Genomic DNA, 17,816 nt, shown 5'->3' on the forward strand with positions numbered 1-17,816 from the left:
GGGGTTTGCACTGTTTTTTCCCCTATATCAGCTCAGTTTTATCAGCTTTTGCAAGCTGATATCGTGGCCTGATAAGGCGAGAGCGCACTACATACGTGCCCTGCCTGTTTTTGGGCCAAGTTAACGCTCAACTGTTGCGTGTGTTTCGCAACAGCCACCTGTAGTATTCCGCTGTCATAACGCGCTTTTAATCGGGGCTCTCCCGCTCTCTACCTTTTTTTGTTGATATAATTATGTATCGGAAGCACATACTGTTTGGCTCTTTGACGAGGCCTAGACCCCAAAAAACACTCGATGGCGTGTGGAGAGACGGAACAATTAAAGAGGTTCCCCGGGTGGTCTCTTTGTGGTTTAGTTTGCATCCCAAATAGAGCCACTGAGAGGTTGCCAATTAAGTTTCCACTTCAGTGTCTGCCCTTTCAGGTCAGCCGGTTGGCAAATGAGTGAAAATCACCAGTACACCGCCCACTTTCATATCGATTTCCCATCAGGGGCTGCACCCAAAGCACTTTGCCCACATTACCCACATTTCGGGGACAGTTCACCGAGATGGAGCAATATAAATGTAATTAATTGAAACAATTTTGGTATTTACCTGAGTCGGTGGCAGCCTCTGCTTTGCCAGCTGGAATGGGCGAGAGCGAGGAGTCGAAGGGATGCTTCTGCTGTTGCTCCTGCTCCTGCTCCACCTCCAGCTGCTCCTCCTCCTCGATGGGAGATGTCACCTTGCCGGACAGCGAGTGCTGCGGTGTGCCATCATTGCGCTCCTGGGAGGCCAGGGCATTGGCCAGGATCTCGCTGGCCTGCTTGTCGGTTAAATGCTGCACACGTTTGTTCTTCAGGTGGTGCGGAGTGTCCCTGGTTAGGAGAAAGTATGTAGTTATGGTTAATATAAAATGCTTAAATTGATTATAGAGGTTACTAGGCCTAAGGATTGGAAAAAAGATGCTGGAAATGTAAGAAGCTAGGTCCTTAAAGCGCAAGACTACACTAAATGATCTATAGTAACACGCTTCACTTAGGACCAACATTTCTATAGCACTTGAAGTGTTTTTAAAAGACATGAGATCCATTTATTTTTTACGATTCATAATAAATCATGATTATAACAATTTAAGAATTTGGAATTTTTATATGTACAAATCGTACGATTATTATATTATTACTATATTTTTGTTAAACATATATATTTTCAATCTATCCTTAATTAGACCTCACCTTCTGTGCAATTTCGGGGGCCTTTTGTAGAAGTCATCATCTTCGCCCTCCACTTGAAAGCCCACTCGGCGATCGGATTCCTGAGGAGTAAATAAACTCAGGATTTAGAAAATGATCGTATTATTATAAACCATTATGAAACTTACAAACTCGTCCTCCTGCTCGTCCTCATCCTGGGCCTCATCGGTTCCACCAACTGTAGCCTGTAGTTCGGCGACCACAGCTGCAGTGGCCACCTTCACATTGTTGGCGGTGGTGCTGCTGGCCTCTGAGCCACCCTGTATGGCTGGTGGTGCGACTGTCGTCGTGGTGGGAGTTACTACACCCACTGGCTGCTTGGAGTTCACACCAACAGTGGGTTGCTGCACTGGCTGCGCCTGCTGTTGGTGATTGTTGGCAATGGTTCGTGTCTCGGTTGGCGTCTCCACTAATTTGGTGCCGTTCTGGGGAAGAAAAGGGAAATTATTATTTACTTTACATTTACATTGGGTACTTTACTGTTCCCACTAACAATGTGTGTAATTTGCAATTCTACTTATTTGTATCTGTAAAATATGTTTAAGTTACATTCGATTTAGTTTGTGCCGCTAGAGATCGCTGAAAACTCTTTCAAACAAATTTGGTTGTACATCAATAAAAATTTCATCTTCCTTTGGTTGAAAGAGATTTCTGAGATTGTGTTTATAGAGATTGTATAAAAAATATAATGTAAGTTAAACAAAATAACAATTTATAATAAAGCCTATAATGAATAAATATATAATACCTAATTTATGACTCACCTACAAAGTTTTGAATTGAATATTTAATTAATAAAGGTTGTAATGAACCCAGGCACCTATAATTTCTACCAATCCCAGTTAAATCTAACCTATTTCTATATTCTTTCTAAAAATACCTTAATTCTATGGTTAGTACTGAGCCAGAGAAGCAATACAACGTGTGAAAGCAATCGTATATTTGCGATAATAGGTACTTAGACCTCCCCTCTACCGATGGAAACACAGCAGAAGCTTGGCACTCGGATCTAATCCGGATCCGAATCCAGCACCAGCACCAGGATCGGGATCAGAACTCACCTCCTCGGGCAGCGTGACCAGGTTGGCGTGCTCCTCGTTCCGGCTGCGCTCCACCTTCAGCTTCTGGGCCTTGGCCTTGAGATCCTTGGGATGCGGCGTGTTCTGGCGCACGAAGGGCGTGTCCTTCTCCTGGCTGGCCTCCTCCGAGAACTTGACCACAGTGCGCGACGGCTCGCGCTCCTCGAACGGCTCCGAATCGGATTCCAGGTCACGGGCTATATTTTTCAGGGGCAAATCAAACGAATTCCATTAGCATGTAAATCAACAGTGCAACGAGGTGTTTTTCTGCTGCTGGGGGATTTGGGGTCTCAGATTAGTGAACTGCATGCCCATGCACACACTACGTAGTTTTTGGTTATATATAACAGAGATATTTATTATATACAAACTGGTTTATATGCAAAACGCTTAATGCTCTACGCTTTTGGTTTTGCACAAATCAATAAATAAACCGCCCATTAAAACTACTATTTTGGGATCGCAGGCATAAACACTTTGGCAGGTCGGTCTGCTGCCCGGACCAAGACTAATAATCCATCAAGCGCTTATGAGAAGTGTGTGCGCCGTAAATTCTTCACACCACGAACATGGGTAAACAAAACATAAAAGTTGCAACATGTGGGGCAATCGGGGGGTAGCCAGAAATTCAGATTCAGAATCAGATTGCCCAGTCCCCAGCCCACTGGGCCACCAATCAATCCATCTACGCAGCAAGTGCAGGGGATGGATGGGCAGTAAACAAATGCAAATCACTGTTTTCCACGCAGGAAGTGCCCCTGTAGATGGGCCCAAGTGGCTGCATCCACACAATTGTGGACTCGGAATGTCCGGCGCAGTCGTAACTTACAATCGTTACCGATTTTAGCATAGACAAATAAATTTAGAGGCCCCAAAACAGTGGGGAGTCCGAGTTAAGCAAGCGCCAAGATGAAGATTTATGCAAATAAAGCGACAACTCGTAATGGCAATGACAATAATAAGAGGCCATCTCGTCGCTTTGAAAATTATTTCCTCTTGTTTTTCAGTTTTTCTGGGTGCCTAAAGTCGCATGACTTTAATTGGATAATTTGAACACACCGCTTACATGGCTCTAAACCATACGGTGGTATGTGATCTTGAAACTATTCACACATTCGTCTAAATTGGATGAGTTATGTGCGTTATGTGTGCACTTAATCCGTCATTGACCATTGATCGTTGATGCCAAGCTACCAGACAAGTTGGTTCTCCAAACATGCTGATGATATAAGCTATTTATAGGCAGTCGCATATCGAATAGGCCAAAACCCGTTTGGAAGCCAAATAACAGTTACAATATATCTACTTATACATTCATTCGATTGGGAAGCAACTACGCCACAGAACCGAAACCACAATGGCAACATTGGTAACAACGAATACAGGTTGAATCATAAGGCACTCAATCAGTGAATGTCGCAGTAAAGACTGGTGATAAACGAATTTGGCTCTAGGCTAGGCGGTATTTGCATATTTACTACCGGCAAAGTTCTCTAAATAGAACTTCTTTATAAAGTCGAGGACTATACTGAAGAATATATTTTTTTTACATTTTTTACTAGATATAACTAAAGTAAGACTGGTTTTTTAAGTTCATACTATAAACCACCTTGCGTAACTAAAAAATATCTATGTTAAAGCCTAGTTTTACGATAGTTATCTAAGCACATCAAAATATTTACAAATAACTTCTGAATTATATTTAATGTTTCTAACATTTATTCTGATTCATACAAGTAAATTCCATTTAATTTTGTTTTTCATCAAAATATTTGAAATATTCTATCGAGTTCAACGACTCTTTTTTGAATTTTTAACTGGTTTCTGGGAAAAAAGATCTCCCCAGCCAGGTCCCACTGTACCCACTGTGACAGGCCATTAATCAACAGTTAGTTTTGGTGGCATGCACACACGTACACCGCATCGAAACAAGCCAGGCGATTAATATTACATACATATAATTACATTTCTCGCCGATCTTGCCCCAGTTTTTTCTCAAATGGCCACGCCCCTTCGCCCCATATGACGTCAGACCCGTTGACATCACTCAAGTGCCCCAAATACTTTATACGCCTGGGAAGAATAATCTGCCCCTACAGATTAAATGGTAATGGATCTCGGGTATTTGCAGCAGCCAACAACAAACAAATCGTCTGTTTGCTGGACCGCTTTGATCTGGCATGCTGCCACTGGTCAGGCAGCTAGAACTGCTCAATTCGGGGGCAAATAGATCCAAATCATTCGCCATTCCCCAGTCCAAGTGGGTTTTTTTCAGGGTGTGGGAACCAAACGCAAAATCGCCACTGATCTCTGCGATGGGAAACACGCATGGTCCGTCAAATCGAATGGAATATAAACACAAAATAATAACATAATCAAATCAAACAAGCCAAATCGAACACACACTCTTCATCATCCATCGAGATACGTTGCGTGTTGTAAGAGTATTGAGTGAATACCATATAGAAAACATATATTCATGTTTTTTTCAGCCAACGCCCGGTCCTGAGACACCCAACTTATAAAGAAAAAAAAAAACAACTTGTTGCCATGACGTCACTTTTTTCTGGTGTGCTGTGAGAAACCGGTTAGTGTTTTTATTCCAAACACACAAGCCAACACAAATGCTGGCTGGCTTTTGGCCTGGCCAAGATGCGCTTCCAAAAACCAAAAGTGTTGGGGAGCTACGATGCTATTATCTACGAAGAACCCAAGAAAACGGAGTTCACATGGTTAAATGCCAACCGGAATAGGTTAGAAAAGCTGTTTAGGTGTGGTTTTCTTATAGAACATCTTAGTTCTAGTCTCTTTTTTGGTTTATAATATTATATTAGTTATATGTTATATCTAGGTAAATATTATTCTACCATTCACATTCAAAGCAAAGCGTACATGCAAAAGGCCAGCCAATACAGTAGAGTTCCAACTCAAATTAATTTTAAAAAACATAATTTCAAATAAATTGAACCAAAAGCTTAAACCAGGCGAGAACTAGAATTCCAAGACGAGCAACTCTACTATATAGACCCGTTAACTGTACAAGGCAGATATAGCGCTTATTGTTATTGATACTAACAAAGAAGGTAATACTCAACGCAAACCTTTCTGCTGATAACTGAAGAATTCCGTCGAATCGAATTTTTCGCTTGATCTATAAAGCGTCATGGGTGGATAGTCTTTGGATGGATTGGATGAACATAAAATAGTGGGTGAGTATGGTGCAAAGGTTTTTGAGAGAAGAGAGCGCGTGACGTGGCGGAATGCAAAGAAAATAATCGAAATCAGTATGGAACATATAGTAATAATTATGGAAAAAGGTGCTCTTGCCGGAAGCACAGTTAGAAGATAGTTTATTCACAAAAATAGGTGAAAACTTGCTGGGATTATAAACATTTAAATTTAATTTATAAGTCTTGCCAAAGTTTTTGTATATATTTTTTTGTTCATCCAGTAAGGTAGTAGTACACAACGTACAAAACTTGGATAAGGCTCGTTTTGTTGGCGATGTTTGCTCACTTTGCGGGGTTTATCTTATCGCGAAAATGCGAGCATAGATGGAAGATATTGCACAACGATACGGGGGGGATTGGATGGGGAAGGAGGGGTTCTTGTGGAAACTATGTCAGGTGCTGATAAAGCCACATAACTTGGCCAAATTCGGAACACCACGAGCAGACAGCGCCAAATGTGGAGCAACCTTTAACCAGTGGGGCACTGGGGAATTTATACGGCTCCCCAGCTGACTCATCCGAAACTCACCTGGGGTAATTGGCTGGTACTCCTGCTGGGGCAGCAGATAGCAGGACAGCACCTGCTCCCCGGTTTCCGCATCCACGTCCGGCTGGAAGGTGAGCAGCGGCTGCGACTGATTCTCCGACAGCCAGACGGCCTTCAGCTGCAGATTGACCAGGGAGTAGGGCAGATACAGCAACTGATTCCCGCTCACATCCAGCACATGGAGCACCGTGCAGTTGCCCAGCTCCGGCGGCAGCTTCTTCAGCTTGTTGTCCCGCAGACTGAGCACCCCCAGATTGGCACACTGGCCGATCTCCAGGGGCAGGTACTCCAGCGCATTGCGATCCACGTTCAGGTTACTCAGCTTGGTCATCTGGCCAATGGAGGCGGGCAGCTCGGAGAGGAAGTTCTCGGTGAGGATCAGCTCCTGCATGTTCTCGCAGCTATAAAAAGGGAAAACAAATTTAATTAGATGGGGTATAATATTTTATTCAATTTTTTATTAAGAAACGTATATATTTTAAAAGGGTTGGGTGTATATTTTTATATTTTCCTAACTCAAATATTTTTGTTTTGTTTTTGCAAATATTGTGGTACAACCAAGATAAGATAAGATTATGGTCTGAACACGAAAACGTGGGCAGGTTATTAATTACAAAAAATGTATCAGATGGTTCTAGCGCTTGAAAAGGTTGTTATTACTTAAATTATGAATCAATAAACGAATTATGGTAAACAATTCATACTCGAAACAATAGTAAGATAATGAAAAATAAGATTATTGTAGAGTAAAGATGTAAAGTTTTAGCATTTAAGTTAGTTACCCTGATATAAAAAACCAATTTAAGATTTTATATTCTGTTCTGTTGTCTTTTGAACAATAAATACTTACTTTCCGAGCGTATCGTTCAGCCGCTGCAATCGATTCTGGTCCAACTTAAGGATGGTCAGTCTGCTCAGCTTGGCAATGCCATCGGGCAGAGCCTCGAGCAGATTCTGGGCGAGATCCAGGTCCGTCAGGCTGACCAGGCCACTGATCTCGTTGGGCAGCTCCTCCAGCCGATTCTCGGAGACGTCGAGGTAGGTCAACTTGGTCAGGAGTCCCAGCTCCGGCGGCAGGCGCTGCAGCTGGTTGTGGTCCAGCCAGAGCTCGTGCAGACCGGGCAGATAGCCCAGGTAGGGCGGCAGATCCTCGATCTCGTTGTCGCCCAGGTCCAGGCGCTTCAGCTTCGTCAGCTGGCTTATTGTCTCGGGCAGGTACTTGAGCAGATTCTCGCGTAGCTCCAGCGACTCCAGCTGGGTGAGGCTGCCAAAGTCCGCTGGCAATGTGGTGAGCGACATGTCGTTGAGGCCCAGGACGGTCAGGTTCTTCAGCTGGGAGAAGCCCGAGGGCAGCTTGGGTATCGGATTCGAGCTGAAGTCGGCCACCTGCAGGCTCTGCAGATGCTTGATATCGTCGGGAATGTCGGGTATATCTGGAAAATGATGAACAGAGCGAAAACATATTGTTTACTGATTGCTGTGTTATGGCTTTTCAATGGGCCAGAGCCGGAGCCAAAGCCCCAAGCTCGTTGGCTAGGTTATCGGGTTACACATTTCTATCTGCTCGGCTGATTGACTTGCTTACGCATGAATTGCTCCAAAGGGCCGCGTTAATATATTAATAAATCTGCTATAAATATTCCATGAGACCCATCGAGCCAGAGACTTCCGCATATGGCCTTGTCATTGTCTATCAATTCAGATTTTAAATTTTAAAGACCAAGTTTTGGGGGAATAAACCTTGGTAAAACTATCGACTTTGGCTGGGTTTACACCTTACAGCCAAGGCTTTCTTTATTATTACTCGTTTCGCCCGGTCTGATAGAGCGAGACGAAGCGTAAAACGACAAACGAAACTTGTTGATCGAATAAATTTCGAGCTGCCAAAGCGGAAATGCGCACGCAAAGGACCCGGGAAAATGGGGAAAACAGAGTGTTTGCGCTTGTGTATGTGCGCTGTTTGCCAGCACGCCCACAGAAGCTTTTCCACGAGAGCCTCGTACAGAAAACCACAAAACTGGCAGCCAAAGCAAAACGACAGGTGGCAGTGGGAGTGGGTGGGGAAATGGCCTCAAGCCTTTTCCGCACACTGTTTAAATTGACCCAGATACATGAGGAGAGGGGCGGTTGAACACTTGTACGCCCATCCGCCCCTCGGAAAACATCGAAACATCGTCATCGGTCAACGCGGGGTGACTTGCCCCATGTGTCCACATTCAATCCAACTAATACGACACGTGGGACCAGAGCGAACCCGCCTCCCGATGGGGCAGCCAGGAAACAAGGGGGGGAATGTGTCCTGCCGGCAGGACATGCTCGAGTTGTGTGGCACAACAATGGACGAGGCTGTGGCCTCCTGGCAATCGCCGGATGTGGCCAGTCATAGACCCCCGCTTTTCGCTGGGAATGTCACCAGTTGTGGCAGGTTGCCGATAAGCTATTTATTTGCAACTGCATTGCCACACTGCCACATTGCCAGCCACACTGCTGCTGCAGCAGCCTTTAATTAAAATTATATAAAAATATAAACTGACATTTATTTTCATGTTTCTGCAGCCTGACATTGCGCTGCATTGTGTGCCGAGGCAGGCCTTGCTCATGGCCTTGAGCGCGCTGGCCAATTATAGATACTCGTGCTACAGTTGAAACTGAACAACTTGCAACACCAGCTGGGCCTTAAAGAAAATGTTTAGGGCTAGATATTTTAAAGTTGCATGAATGAATGTTAATTTTAGGTATGTAGGTATGAAATATCCAAGTTTATAGTGAAGTATCAGACCTTGTTTGCCTGTCACTGTCTTTTTTGTTAAACAAAATTGTCCTTTAAAAATTATTGTTTTTAAACAGGTTCGTCCATTTTTTTTATTTTATTGATAGCCCTTGGGGAACTTTAATATACCTTAGCAAATAAATTTACACTTATATAAAGTTGATGATAAGAAATTGTTAGTCATTTATGTGGATTTCGCTATGCATTGACACTCAGTTTCGAGTGAATAGATTTATATATAAATGAAAATAAAATTTACTTTGTCAAAAAAATTGTAATACACAATGATCTAGATTTATTTTAAAGCTAAAAGATATTTTATTTGATATAAAAAAAAAAATAAAATATAATAAAATAAAAATAATAATAAAAAAATAATAAAAAACAAAAATAAACTAAAAATAAATATATGTTTATATTGTAGTTGCTTTTTTCACAATACATTGACCCCAAAATTTAGAACTATAACCAATATTAAACAAAAAAAAAATCTGAGTTAGTTAGGTACAACTGTCTTAGCCACATTGCATTACGATCCTTGGCCAGCTGCTCGTGCTCTTTGAACTTTAGAGGGCCTAAAAGCTTTTGCAGCAAAAACAGCCGCAGCCGCACACATCCGTCAATCCGTCAAGCAAAACACTCAAAATTGGATCCCGCCAGTTGCAGACAAATGGACGCAGCAAGGCGCTTTTCTTTCTCATTTTACCACCCAGAAAACCCAGAGCCCAGAACTCAGAGCCCTGAGAAAATCCATCCACACTGGGGCAATTGGAAACATATGGCAGCCACACACAAAACACAGCACAAGATGCTCAGCTGTGCGGCACAGTTGGCGGTCATTAGATGAACGGCGGTGACAAACAATTCGTTGACCTTTAACACACACTCGCACTCACAGCCCATATAGAAAATTGGGGCAGTTGGGCCCGTAACATTTGGAAACCCATTTGGAGACGGGAAATTAGAGGAAATGATGGGCGTGCCGTGCACAGTTAGAGAGGAAAAAAAATAGAAACGCCCGGAATTGTAATCAATTTGTGCAATTATGCAATAAAGGCGCGGTGCCCTTCAAAGAAACGGAAAATGCCCCAGAAATGTATTTAATTTGTTTATCATATTTTTGCGCTGTCCAAAAATAGCTCCACAATCGGGAACAATGCGGTAGCGATTCTTTTTCCCCTCGCTTTATAGCGCTTATAAATTTCACCAACCAGACAAGATCAATGAAGAAGAACTGTGCCAAAAAATAAAAAAAAAGAGCAACTCAGACCATCGAAAATAAAACAAACCAAGCGAAACGTCAGCAAACAACGACGACATCGCCAAAGGGGGCGTGGTTGGGGAAGAAAAGCGAGGGGAGTCTGGGAAAAACACATATGAAAATTCTTTTCAATGTCATTGAACGAAGAAAAATTTTAAGAGCACGCTGCTCTGACGCCTGTGTTAAATGAGAAATGATTTGTCAGTATATCAGTCCATCAAGGCGACCCAGACGGAAAAGTGGGTGGTATAGGTATAGGCATATGCGATCGAGGTCACATCACACATCCATCCACCATACTGCATCTTCCCCAATGCGAACTGCACTTAATGAAGACGATGTCGAGGATGCATATTTCACAAGCTGCAAAGTGGAGAGCGGAACAAAAAGGAAAATTAAGGAGGGGATGGGGATGTGGGATGGGGCTTTTCAATTCGCCTTGCATCATCATTGGGAAAAAGTGGAATCCCGATTCAATGGCTCGATGGTTACGTTTTAATCCCCAGCACTCGGCATCCGTTATGAGTTGCCATGGCACGTTGCCATTTCGCTTATTGCACCCGCATCCAAAATGATGAAAAGGTTTCAGGACTGCTGTTGGGGCAAGTCCTTGCTGTCATCATCATCGCCATCCTGACAACCCGACGTCCCTGCAATTTTACGGCTGCCATTGTTGAGAGCAAATCCCTAAGCGCCAACAGGGAAAATGGCTTTCCGCCACCACATTGCTCGTTCAACCTGAGCGTCTTCTTTAGTGGCAGCAACAAGGTTGAAGCTATGGCTTGTATTTCTGTGCTGCCTTTTCAGCCATTTAATAGTCCCAATTGGCTAGTTTAGGGTGTCATTTTGAAATTATTGTGCCTTGAATCCAATAAAGACTGCAGCTTTATCAGTTAGGAAACCAAATTTCCAATTTAAAAAATGTTTAATGGTTTAAGATTTTAATCAACTGAAATAAAATGTAGCTTTAAATTTAAATTAACCTAAAAAAGGCAAGAAAGAGCTTCTTCATAAAGAACAAGAATGTTAGATTTTAATTTGATTTTCCCATAGTAAACATATTATGTTTCATTTTAAGGTATGAGTTAGATTGTTAAATTGAAAGTGAAAAATGGTGTTTCTTTGATTTCCTCTCTCCGAAAATTCTCTCACATCGAAAAAGAGAGAGAGTTCGTGCCCAAAACAACTCTGGGTAAGAGCGAGAAGCAATGTTTCAAACTCTCCGAAACAGAGAAAAGGATAAAATCAAAATGACAACTCATTTATTTAAATAATATAAGGAATATTTTAATTTATTTTTTAGCTACTATCTATATATTTTTTTAGAAGGATTTTCCAAGCTAAACCTTTGTAATAGCCAGTTTGCAACACTGACGGCACCCCGGGATGCTTGCCACATCGGCTGCAGAAGCTGAATTGCACTGAGCTAAGCTCGGCTGAGACGGGATGAAAAGAAAGGTAAGGGGCTGCTGCTGCCCAGATTGTGATAAGTAAATGACTCTTAATTGTGGCGAACGAAAGATGCGACTATAATGATGATGATGACAGCGCTGATTAAAGCGCAACAGGTGCTTTAAGAGTGCATTAAAACCGAATTAACGAGCGCATATGAAGTGTATTTGACTAAGCCTTTTAATTCAGATTCAATTAGCAGGCAAACAAAGAGCCTCAGGCCATTTTGCAGTGGGTGGTTGGCTGGGAGGGTAGATTTAATGACTGTTTCACGCTCGTTAGGCAGGCAACAGGTTTAGGAAAAGCCCCTGACAAGACGAACACAGATGCGTCCGCCCGAAAAACAGTCACTTCCCAGCCGAGTACACACCTGCAATTGACATTTTAAGCCTCCGCCAAAGAGGGTTTACCTTTCCCAAGGACAAGTAATCAATTTTCCGGTCTTCTCATTTAATCAAAATCCAGCCATAACCTTTGCCCACCTGCGCCACTCCGTAACTTTCATTTTAATTAACTAATTGATGGTTTAATCGCTGCAATAAGTGCATGATAATCCCTTTGTTGAACACCTATAGTTAATCTTCATATGCAGGCCAGATAAATCCGTAAATGTAATGCATTAAAATCCCATTTGTTAAACAAGTAGAGATAAGCTTTATTGGTTTTGGCCATTATTAAAGCATTTTGACCAAGCTGCCCATTAACTAATTGCCAGATTAATCCATGCACAAAAAAGCTGTATGGCTTTGGCAAACATCAAAATGCATTTCTGAAAAGTCGAAACAATTTTCACACGCGCTACCGATTTGTTTGCCACATTTATGTTTGTTGTTTTATTCTTTTGGCCAACTCAATACCGTCGGCCGATCGCTGTTGCCAAGTCGAGAGGATTCACTTTTGATTTGTTGTTTGTACAAGCTCGTTGGATTTGCTGCCTGCTGCTCGAGTAGTTTTTAATTGCTCATCCCCCGAGTGACGTCAATGGGCTCCAGAGATCGACGAGATCGAAAATATATATAGAAATCGGCATGGGAATGAGATGTGTGTGTAGCAGAAATCCGGCAGTACGGAATAAAATTACCCAATGTGAGAATAAATGATTTTTCAATTTGCGCTGATCTTTCGCCGCTGACATTTTGATTTAGTTTTTGTTTAATGCTATTAATTATACAATTCTTTCTTGTCCGTCAGTCCTCGATTTGTTTGTTTGTTTAGAGTACATTGAAATGTTCCCATCACTTGGCGGTTCTGTTCGGTGTGCTTTGCTTTGACTTTGGGCCAACAATTGCCGTTTGGAGAACTTCCTACAAAGTCATGGACGCTAATGGCCTGCTGGTCCAAGACCACGACAAAGCTTTGATTTTCGCCTTTGTTCTCGCTGCCCCGATTCTTCTTTCACCACTTCTCGGTATTACTAATTCTTTCACCCTGCAGAGAGAGAAAAATTACTAAACAGTCGCCCTTGAAAGTTTAAGAACCTCCAGTTCTATGTTGCACATTAAAAATAAAAGCGATATAGATTTATACGTATAAATATTCTCGTAAACTTTGTTGTATGTAATTTGGTTTGAAATCAAAAATAATAAATTATTGATACCTACAGTGAATATCTATAATACTTTATTTACTGTACTATCTTGAAATATTAGTTAATCTATTTTAAGTAAGTTCAGTTATACTTCAATAAAATTTTAGTATACTTTAATGAACAAAAATTTAAATAGATTTTTTCACAGTTATAAGGATCTACTGCATGGAAAGAAAACACGGGAACTTTAAGAAATCGCTTTTTCATGATTCCCTAATTATTGGAACTACATTTTTCTGACTGTACTAAGTTCTTTTGATGCCTTGTCGAGGGTCGTCTCCGGCTTATTTTTCTCCTACTTGTACCCATACCCATACTGTGTGTGAAAGTGACTGCACTTGGGACCTGGGGACCCAAGCTCCGACATTCTCCAAGAACAACAAAATGAGCACGCCACTCGAACAGAGGCGCCGCGATTTGTTTTTTATTTTGTATATTTTTTTCGTTTTTTTTTTTATTTTGCGCGCACTTTAACTTTGACCCAGTTGACGCCTCGATTGCAACATGCAGCGAAGAAAACATCAGCAGGAAAAGATGACACACATTTTGCCCCACAAGAGAAAGAAAGGGGAAACAAGTGTCATACAGGGCCTAAGGGCATGACTTTCAAATAGCATTTAATTGAGTTTGAGTTGGTGGCCCTCGGCGATCGGACATTTCTCCAATAGTTTTCAATCAGCTTTGGGCAAGCTGTAGTACATTTAGCTACCAGAAAAGCTGCAAAGTTGACAACAGACGCTGATTAAAAGCGGGCACAGAGTCAGACTTTCCACTCTAATAACTAAGTAGAAAACAAATATTGAAGTGAAATTCCAGCTGGATAAATCTGGAAAATGCACAACTAATATTTAAGCACTCCCCTACGAACCACCCGAGCCTCCATTTTTCAGATTGTACAATCTTTACGCCTCGTCACACTGAAATCCAATCAGGTTGGCATTCCATTCCCAAAATTAGGGCCCAGCGACAAATTCTCACAATTCTATTGTTTATTTTTGCTGCTAACCAAAAACAACGCAATCGTACAAATAGTCTCGGCTTGGCAACGGCAGCGCCTTTGAAAAAACATAAATTTTTGTTATTTAATAAACAAAACACGGCAGGAAAAAAACTTCTCTATAAACGGCAAAACTGCAATGGAAGCGAAATGCGAAAATATATGGCAGATATATATAGTGTGGAAATAGAAAACGCAATAAGCAAATAAACAAACAATTAGCAGTTTGTGAAAAGTAAAAAAAAAGTATTTCAGCCAGCAGCGACGTCGACTGAGCCCTTTTGGCTTACGTTTGGTAAGCGGGTCAACTTGTCATAATGATTTACGTGCAAAACTAGCGACGACTAACAATGACACCTGTACTTGAAGGCACAGTGGCGGTCAAATTTATAGCATTAGGTCTTGAACTTGAAGGCAATCGATTCAGGTGATTAGATTAATCACCATTCTCAATGTGTGATTGCTAAGACGTGTTGGGAAGATTAACTTTATTGACTGTTATATACCTTATTGAGCATTTAAACTTGAAAATACAAGGCTTATATGACTTCGATTAATTTCGATTTTACATATCGATAAATAACTATGAACAAGCAACATTATTAGTTTTTTGGAAGGATTATGAAATATATTTGAACATAGAAAAGAAAATTGATAACAACAGAATTATTTATGATTCGGTTCCGAACTCTTGGGAACATATTAAAAAAATATTCCATGTATCGATAACTATTATTATATTTTGTAAGATATCCTACCAATTTCCAATATCTTGAAGATAGAATAGAATTATAGAATTTTACTTGTATACCATGTGTCCAAAGTAGAACATAGGTATTTTAATATATGACCCACTTTATTACCTTCTCGACAGTATACAGCTGCTATTGCCTTGACCTCAGCTGTGCCCACATATAGACGCACCCACAAGCGCAAACACTTCGTACACCCACAACAATCCACTAGAGCTAGGGGAATTTGTGTTTTTATTAGAATTGTTATTATAGCCGCCGCTTGCAGTGCATACAAAATGCAGGAAAACAGGCGCGGGTGGCAAAAATGCACAATGCTTGTGTCGCGTACAAAATTCAATTGTCAAGTGCAGTCGGTCGAGAGTGTTGTGTTGTTGTTGTGGCAGCTGTTGTAGCTTTTGTTGCACTTGCAAAATTTGCGGCATGAACGTCCATTGTTGTGGCAAGGCAAACTGCAGGCGAATACCAAATCGAGCTGGCTAATTTGAGCCAGCATAAAAGTGCAGAAAAATAAATAAATAAAAACTGCAACTCCCACACACACCTGAGAATTACAATTTCCCTGCGGTTGGCAATAAGAAAATGTGTATGGGAAATTACATAGAAAGGTTTGCGAACTTTTACAGCACCTGTGCTATATATATGTACATATACAATATGGTTTCGCGCCCAGCGGGTTCAATAAAATGTGCACTCGAGCACTGCAGGAATTGAATGTGAAAGGCTTTTACCGAAGGCGAGAAGTTAAAGCCACCCACACATAAAGCACACAGACTCTTTGGTAAATAGAAAGCACATCAGACGCTCTTAGGAGATCTTTTAATATTTCGCTGATCGACTTATCGCGCTTTAACGACCATTAATCACCGATTCCTGCCAGGCGGATAATCTCGGCCGAGGCTAACGTGGGCGGCCTTTCACCCAGAGAGCCAGGAAAATCCAGCTCAGATTTCAACGGCAAATGGCAGACTGCAAACTGAAAACCGAAAAACGAAAACCACCTCGGACCCATTCACTTGGCCATAAGCTGTAAGTTTTCTGGTCATTTGTGGGTCATGTGTATAAGCGGCAAACTGCCGACACTAAACTGCATAATCAGCAAAACAACAAGCTGTATAGTAGTAACCCAAACACGACCCGCCAAAGTCATATTGAAATCAGCGAAAATTCAGGTAATGAGTGCAGTCAACATGGTTAAATGGCCAGAAGGCAAAATGTATAACCCACACAAAAGGTTTACGCAACTGCAAATACACTGGGTAATATAACTAACTTAAAACTTAAATAGCTGATCTGTTGAGACATCTTATTTTCGGATTGCTAATAAGTCCATGTTTTGAAAAAACTTTAACCAGGCTTTTCTTAGTGAAAAATATCAACATTTTTTTTAAAAACGATTTAACAAAATTCCCTCGGTTTTTTATATTGAAGTTTTAAGGCCTGTTTTTAAGAAGATTAGCAATCCAAAGAAAAAGAGATTAATATATTGTCTTTACTAAAATGCCTTTATAAAATCAATCCATTTAGTTTGTAAAGAATGAAAGGAAAGTATGAGCATACTATCATTTTATTAAAAAACTGCAAGTTTCATGGGATCAGAATATTATTAAAAGCATTATAACTTCATTCCAATAAATAATACTTAAAAAATCGTTGTTTCCATTACATTTTTCACTGTGTATTTATGCGATAGCCCCGCAAAGTTGCTGATTTTCGATTTGCGACCAAGTGAAACCGAAACCTTTGGACGGAAATGGGAAGCGCCATCATATCGACGTCACTGTCGATAATTTCAGGGGCTGTGAATGAATGGGCGATTCGGTATTCGTAAGCAATTGTGTTGTTGCCATGGATATTGTCAAGTGCAGGGGTTTGGGTTTTAAAGCGGCGGGTATGTGCCATTGCTTCCCCTGCAGTTGATTTACTTATCCAAGTTATTTTCTGTATATGTATATATTTTGTTTCCATTTATTATGATATGTATGGGCGGCTTGGCTTGAAGAGCTGCACTTGACTCCAATTACGGGTTTCTGTTTACGGATTTATGCTCGCTTGAGCGGAAAATGCATATATGTGGGGGAGGGGGGGTTTATGGTATGCCGCTGATTGAGTCGGTGGTTGTGCGTATCTATACGGGCTGTACAGAAGTTTCGCTCGGGAAAAGTTATTAAAAACCCAGCTGCATATTCTTTGTTTGAGGAACAACTTGTAGGAAAACATGAAAAGAGCAGCGGCAATACGGATGTTGCATGCGCCAAGAGAGATAAGACAATGCAATTGTTTGCACTTAAATTGAGTTTAAAGTCGTTGAAAGTCTGTAATACAGAGCAATTTAACAAGATAAAAGCGCAGGAAGAGCACTTTTAATGGAAAACCAGAACAATGCTGTCGAGGGAAGTGAATAGATGACTAAGAAAGGTATTAGATGATCAAAGTTAGGGGGTTTTTCAACTTTAATGGGTAGTCATTAAAATAGATTTAATGGCTTAAAGATCTATTTAGTAAAGTATCTCTTCTAGTGATTTTGTAACTCTTTAAAGAGTTTTAATATTTTATCTAGATGAACTAGTCCAGTTTTAAGTAGGAGGGAATTATAATTGCTTTTTAATATTTTAATCTCTTGTAAATAAGCCGGGATTACATTTGAAATTGTGTGCAAGAAGTGCAATTAGTAAAAACTCAATAACCACGTAGGTTGACAGCTCGGCATTTCGCTAATTAGGTTGATATTCCTGCCCACAACGTGGGTGAAAGCTGAATGCGTCATTTGATATGCTGATTCAGTTGCAGGCTCATCAATTCCAACCGCAGATATGGTTTTTATCTGCATAAACCCAGGCCAATCAATGACACAGATGCAATTATCATATGCAATTGTTGCCACATCAGTGTTGCATTTCGTGT

The 17,816-nt window shown here is 41.1% G+C and overlaps 1 protein-coding gene across 26 annotated transcripts in view; it reads right to left on the reverse strand.

Annotated features, from left to right (window-relative positions):
• scrib (scribble planar cell polarity protein) overlaps positions 1 to 17,816 on the reverse strand; it is a 67,550-nt gene that overhangs the window by 35,495 nt on the left and 14,239 nt on the right. For 18 of the 26 annotated variants that reach the window (XR_011604068.1, XM_070995988.1, XM_065865697.2 and 15 more), the window contains exons 4-10: positions 6,943 to 7,525; positions 6,075 to 6,493; positions 5,417 to 5,491; positions 2,298 to 2,512; positions 1,365 to 1,661; positions 1,219 to 1,298; positions 596 to 858 (exon numbers count right to left, since the gene is read on the reverse strand). Coding sequence is in view for 25 of the 26 variants with exons in the window: in XM_070995988.1 (XP_070852089.1) it covers positions 596 to 858; positions 1,219 to 1,298; positions 1,365 to 1,661; positions 2,298 to 2,512; positions 5,417 to 5,491; positions 6,075 to 6,493; positions 6,943 to 7,525 (1,932 nt within the window). In the remaining variant the exon portion in view is untranslated. The remainder of the gene's footprint in view (positions 1 to 595; positions 859 to 1,218; positions 1,299 to 1,364; positions 1,662 to 2,297; positions 2,513 to 5,416; positions 5,492 to 6,074; positions 6,494 to 6,942; positions 7,526 to 17,816) is intronic. The other 8 variants (XM_065865700.2, XM_065865698.2, XM_065865679.2 and 5 more) reach the window with 1 other exon arrangement.

This window comes from Drosophila suzukii, chromosome 3, assembly GCF_043229965.1.
Source record: "Drosophila suzukii chromosome 3, CBGP_Dsuzu_IsoJpt1.0, whole genome shotgun sequence".
Taxonomy (NCBI): domain Eukaryota; kingdom Metazoa; phylum Arthropoda; class Insecta; order Diptera; family Drosophilidae; genus Drosophila; species Drosophila suzukii.